Below are 5,137 nucleotides of genomic sequence, written 5' to 3'. Positions count from 1 at the left end.
GGGATCCATGGCGTTCGGACGCACGCACGCACGCAATGCGTCTCAGAGGAGAAAAGAAAGAAAGAAAACGGCTATCAACGACCACCGTGGTTCGGGTGTCTTTGGTTAGATTGGACCATTTAAACCCCTTTTTTCCAATTCATTGCAACCAACCCAGCCCCCAATCACCCCATTGGATGCTTTTATTGAATTTTGTTTTGATCATTGCGTTGGGTGTTGGTTGTTTTTTGTTTTATCGAACCCCTTTGCGTATCCCGTGCTTCCGTTCGCTCTATAATTGATCAAACGATTTCCATTCATGATGCTGCGATACAAGGGTGTGAAGGACGTGATGGTTTGTGGGTTCGCGTCCTTGTTTTACCTCATTTCGTGTTCTGTTCGACAACTTTGTGGCGAATGATGAGAGATGGTGGGGTAAAGGTCCACCCATAGTTCAATGGTTTCGATGAAATAAATGGAAATACTCCTTTCCGTGTGGATGGTGGATGGTTTTTAGTATAACATACATCGTCTAGGATGTGAAATTCGTTTAGGTTAATTGAAATAAAAAGCACTCCGAAACTTTGTACACATAATGGAGGCGCATGGTTGCCCGTGATTTCGACGAGATTTTTTCGATTTCTCGTTCAGAAAAACAATAACTATGGTAATCAAACAGGATGAAATGCATTTTTAACCACCAATAATCACGTCTAGTAACGTCGTAGCAACGCTTATTCAATGTCGAGCTGCAAATTCATGTAAGCAATAAAAATGCTAATAGTTCCCGGGATGTAACCGTACATGCAATCAACACAGCGTTCAACCATTCAACAATCTTTGTCTTAGGTGCTATGTTCTGAGCACTATGCAATACATTTATGACCCAAAAAATACCTCTCAGCTATTTTAAAATTCACTTGTTTCAGTATAGAAACTGAAAGAATATCTTTAGCGATGTTTGTAAACGACAATTATTTAATCCATTGAAATCCGTAAAATATCCAAGTGATTCATTATGCCAAAGCTTAAAAAACTTTTCATTATGCATAAGCTTTGAATTATGAAACTTTCTCACCAAAGTGCACAACAAAAAAACTGTAACATCGGTTCATGATCAGGTAAAAACGAAAACAGTAGATAGATTACCTCTTGATTCCTGGTTCCATCTCGCTTCACCATTTCTATTCAACTTAACACAAACCTCTCAACCAACAGTGAGAAGATCTTGTAACGTGCCACTAGGATCGGCTTTTCTCCTCTGCCATCCATCCACTCGACGTCCCGCAACCAGAAGCCGCATTTATCCAACTCTAACGGGGTCATTTCAATAAATGGAAAACGATTCGTTGGAACCGTTGGTGGATAAGGCGAAATGAAGAGTTCTTGCGCCTCGGCAGCCTATAATTAGAAACAACCCCAATTAGGGAGACACCGGTTAGTTTAAAACGGAAAACGTTCTGCGCCCATCGAGTTAGCAGCTGAGTGCGGGAAAAGTCGACGATAAAGGGACAAAACAATCCTCATCCAACGTGTGCAGCCGGTCTAATTAATCACGGTAAGACGATTAAAGGGGTGGTTTTATCCTTTCCTCCCCTTGCTCCCTCGCTGCTTACCACAACCAACCGTCGTTCGTCGTCCTCGGAAAGCTAGTCCCAGTAAAGGTACGCCGGGGAAAAGGGTGTTCTTATGATATTCGATTTTATTTTCAAACGATCTCAACAAATGTGTTCGTTATGCTGCTGCGTACGCACTGCAATCAACTGCTTTCCTCTTTTACACACTCGCGCACGTGCCCTCTCACACACATACCTACACACCTGGACCGGGACCTGGATGTTTTTTGAAAGGGAATGGGGAGGGTTGTTGCTTGTCGAGAGGACCTCTCCTCCCTATTTCTAGCATTTTAGGTTCAGCTCGGATCAATTCTCGGATCTGCTCGACACATCAACGTTTTCTTCTTCATTTCTGCAAACTTTTGATTAGTAGAGCGTGTGTCTGTGTTTGTGTGGATTGGATCGTTACACTCTGGCCAAACTGGCTTAGTTAATGGAATAGGTTGGTTGGTTTGTGTTCCGTTTGTTTTTCGTCTATGTCAGCGTCACGCTGCAAGTGGCGTTCGTCCTGGACGAAGCGTCACAGCAGAAGATCCGCCCGGAAGCACGCACGCACGCCCGCTCGTGTGGGTTGAAAGGGGAGGGATAAGTTACTAGTTACATGGTTTTGACGACTGATTTCTGTCTCCTGTCTCCTATGCTTCTTCTTCTTCTTTAGCTTACCATACTTATACACGCGCTTAATGCTGCTTAGTCTATACAGTTGATTTTGATCACTCGCTGTGTTTTTTCTTTCTTCATCGTTTTGGCTTGCCTAGGGTCATCGTACATCGTGTGTATCTCTCTCTCTCTCTCTCGATTTCTCTCTGTCCCCACAGTGCTACCCCGGGCCAGTCTGGTGGGGAGGGAGGAATGACTTCATTTGTACACTCAAGCTCATTCATCGCCCGAATGTTCGATTTCATTAGGTTTTTGCTTACTATTCTCCCTTCTGTCTCTCTCCTCCATATGTTGGCGACTTTCAAGTTTCTATTCCACGTTACCGACTCACTACGACGAAAACGAACGAACTCTCGGCTCTAGTCTCATTGCCAAGCTCATCGTCACAAAGTGAGCTGCTGAACTCCTACTCCTCACTTCCTCTTTTTTCTGTTTTATTTCTACTTTCCCTTGCGATCACTTCCGAGATCTAGGTTCATCATGTTGCGCACAAAAAGAAAACAAATAATAAAAACCATACTCCCAACATGTTATGTTAATCCTTCGTTAGTCTTATTTGTTTTTTTTTTGTTTGTTTTTATGTTTGATTTAATACGATCAAGGTTGCTCCATTCACTCCATTCGTTCATTAAATCCTTCCTGATGCCCAGTGACGCCCCGTCCTCGTACTTGTGGCTTTCTGTGTTTGTCTCGGTTTGGTTTTATTATTTAGTTCATTTTAACACTTTGTCGGATTACGCTATTGCACATGGTAAACACATGGACATGGGCTTGCGGTGATTATCTGCTTCTCTGCTTCCTCTGGCCACGTTTAATGCGCACTTTTAATAGTTTGATGAGTTTAATGGTTGTTATACTTTTGCTGAAAACATTCTGCCATTCGTCACAATGATTGGAGTGCGTCCGCGTCAGTGATTATTCATTTTTTTCACTCTCTCTCTCTTACTTATCAATCAGTAGCTTCATGTTCGTATGCCCTTGTTTTTACTATTATTCACTCGATTTTTTTTTCTGTCCTCTCTACTGACTGCATACCCTTACACCTACACATTTGGCCACTTTTTGCACAATCTTGCGTCTAAATTGGATGATTTTTCCTTTATCATTCCGATGCCCGCCTCTGCTCGATTTCTATTTTTATCCCTTTCTAGCCTGCCCCTTTCTACCGCAGTATACGGGGTCGGACACTGCTTGCACCAGTTCAGAATTCAAATATTTATGGTTTCATACGATTTAACTACCTGACAGCACCGGGTGTCCAGTGTGTGCCCCATTCCGGCACCCTACACCAGCGCTGCCGCAACGCTACTGCTAGTAATTTGATTACTTTATAACAAAAATTCAACACCGTTCCGATACCACCTGCCTGTCGGACCTTCCCGCTGCTTCACAATCAAACAAAACGTTCGGGATTTTCACATCAATTTTCCTTCACCGTACAAACAGAACATTTGGGAAAGACTGACTGGAAAGCACAAAATGGAAATCCAAAACACAACACCTGTGGGCGGGGAGCCTCGATAATACCTAATCTATGTACAGAGTGTGGGTGGATGGGTGGCCGCAGCATGCAGCATGATGCGTCGCACACACATGTCACCGCACAAAGGGGCCCTTGGAACCAGTGACGTTAGCAGCTCTTCCCCTTGTTTTGATATTTGAACTGCCTTTGACACAGGCACCGGTCCACGGTTCCCATTGTGGCCGCTAGATTGGGAGCACTGGAAGGGGACATTGGATTTTCCACTCACAATCACGGGCGGAACAGGATCTGGATCGTAGGACAATGCGGGGCGGGGGGATCGGACTCTCTCTCTATAGACAGGAGTTGTCGTGAACGGCCGGTGGCAGTCCGCCGGGGACGTTGTCGCGCTTCAGCAACGTGGACGCATCGTGGCGGCTGTTGGCCACGATCTGCCGGATGGTGGGCGCGTACGGTGGACGTCATAGGCGCAGCTCCGGCGGCTCCTTACATCAAACCTGCGTGTGCGAGTTGGCATGGATCGGATCCGGTTCGGTGTGCGTCGAGGGCGTGTAGTACTAGAACGGATACTGGTTCGCGATTAGAACGTTTTTGTTTTTTTTTTGCGAGTGCAATTATGTTACTAATACCGCCGCAGAGCACACTTACCCCGATGCGCCCATTGTCGTACGCGTCCCGGGCCGTCGGTGGCATCGTGAGCCGATTTTTGGAGTTCGAACTCGACGTCATCGTATCGGACAGTGGAATCCGATTGCTCGATCGACTCGAGCTCTTCATGCAGAACTCGACCAGTGCGACGGCCAACGCGACCAACAGCCCACCGATCAGTATGTAGAAGATGCCGGCCACATTACTCAGCGACAGTTCGTTCCTCGATGCGTCCTGCTTGTCCGTGTGCTTGCACTCGGTCCGATCGAACCACCACTTGTTGACCAGCTTCGTTAGTTCGCCGTTTTCCTTCAGCGATAGCACCGCCAGATTGATTGGATCCCTGGGCGAGAGAGAAGAAAAAGCGAGAAGCAGTTCGTTTCAGCGACGCTCGGCATCCATTCTTGGTGGTTTCCAACGAGATGCTTGCAGACTTCTTCATTCAAGCTCCTAATTAGTCAAATCTCACTAAGCGCTTCATGCAGGCGACCCCCTCATTCAATTCAATCTCCCTCTTTCTCTCTCGCTATCCGTTGATTACGCCCCAGAGTGCACAGACACCGAGCTCTCGGCTTCTGCGGCGCTTTGTTTACTCTCTAGCCGCCCCCCGGGGGCATGGCCCCGGCATGCCCAGTCACGCCACGGCCAGTGCTACGAGCTTATAAGTGGATTGCCACAGACACTCCCTCAGTCACAGTCGCAGTCTGCGGCAGCCAATCTCGAGATGCTTGTGCCCTGCGGCGGACGGAGT

The 5,137-nt window shown here is 46.5% G+C and overlaps 1 protein-coding gene across 1 annotated transcript in view; it reads right to left on the bottom strand.

Annotated features, from left to right (window-relative positions):
* Positions 1 to 1,680: 1,680 nt before the first annotated feature.
* Positions 1,681 to 5,137, bottom strand: part of LOC126577144 (glutamate receptor 1-like) — a 76,925-nt gene continuing 73,468 nt past the window's right edge. The window contains exons 12-13 of the mRNA XM_050238571.1: positions 4,387 to 4,729; positions 1,681 to 4,295 (exon numbers count right to left, since the gene is read on the bottom strand). Coding sequence (XP_050094528.1) covers positions 4,230 to 4,295; positions 4,387 to 4,729 — 409 coding nt within the window. The 3' untranslated portion in view covers positions 1,681 to 4,229. The remainder of the gene's footprint in view (positions 4,296 to 4,386; positions 4,730 to 5,137) is intronic.

The sequence above is a fragment of the Anopheles aquasalis genome, chromosome 3, assembly GCF_943734665.1.
Source record: "Anopheles aquasalis chromosome 3, idAnoAquaMG_Q_19, whole genome shotgun sequence".
NCBI lineage: Eukaryota > Metazoa > Arthropoda > Insecta > Diptera > Culicidae > Anopheles > Anopheles aquasalis.
This window is presented reverse-complemented; position numbering and strand designations above follow the sequence as displayed.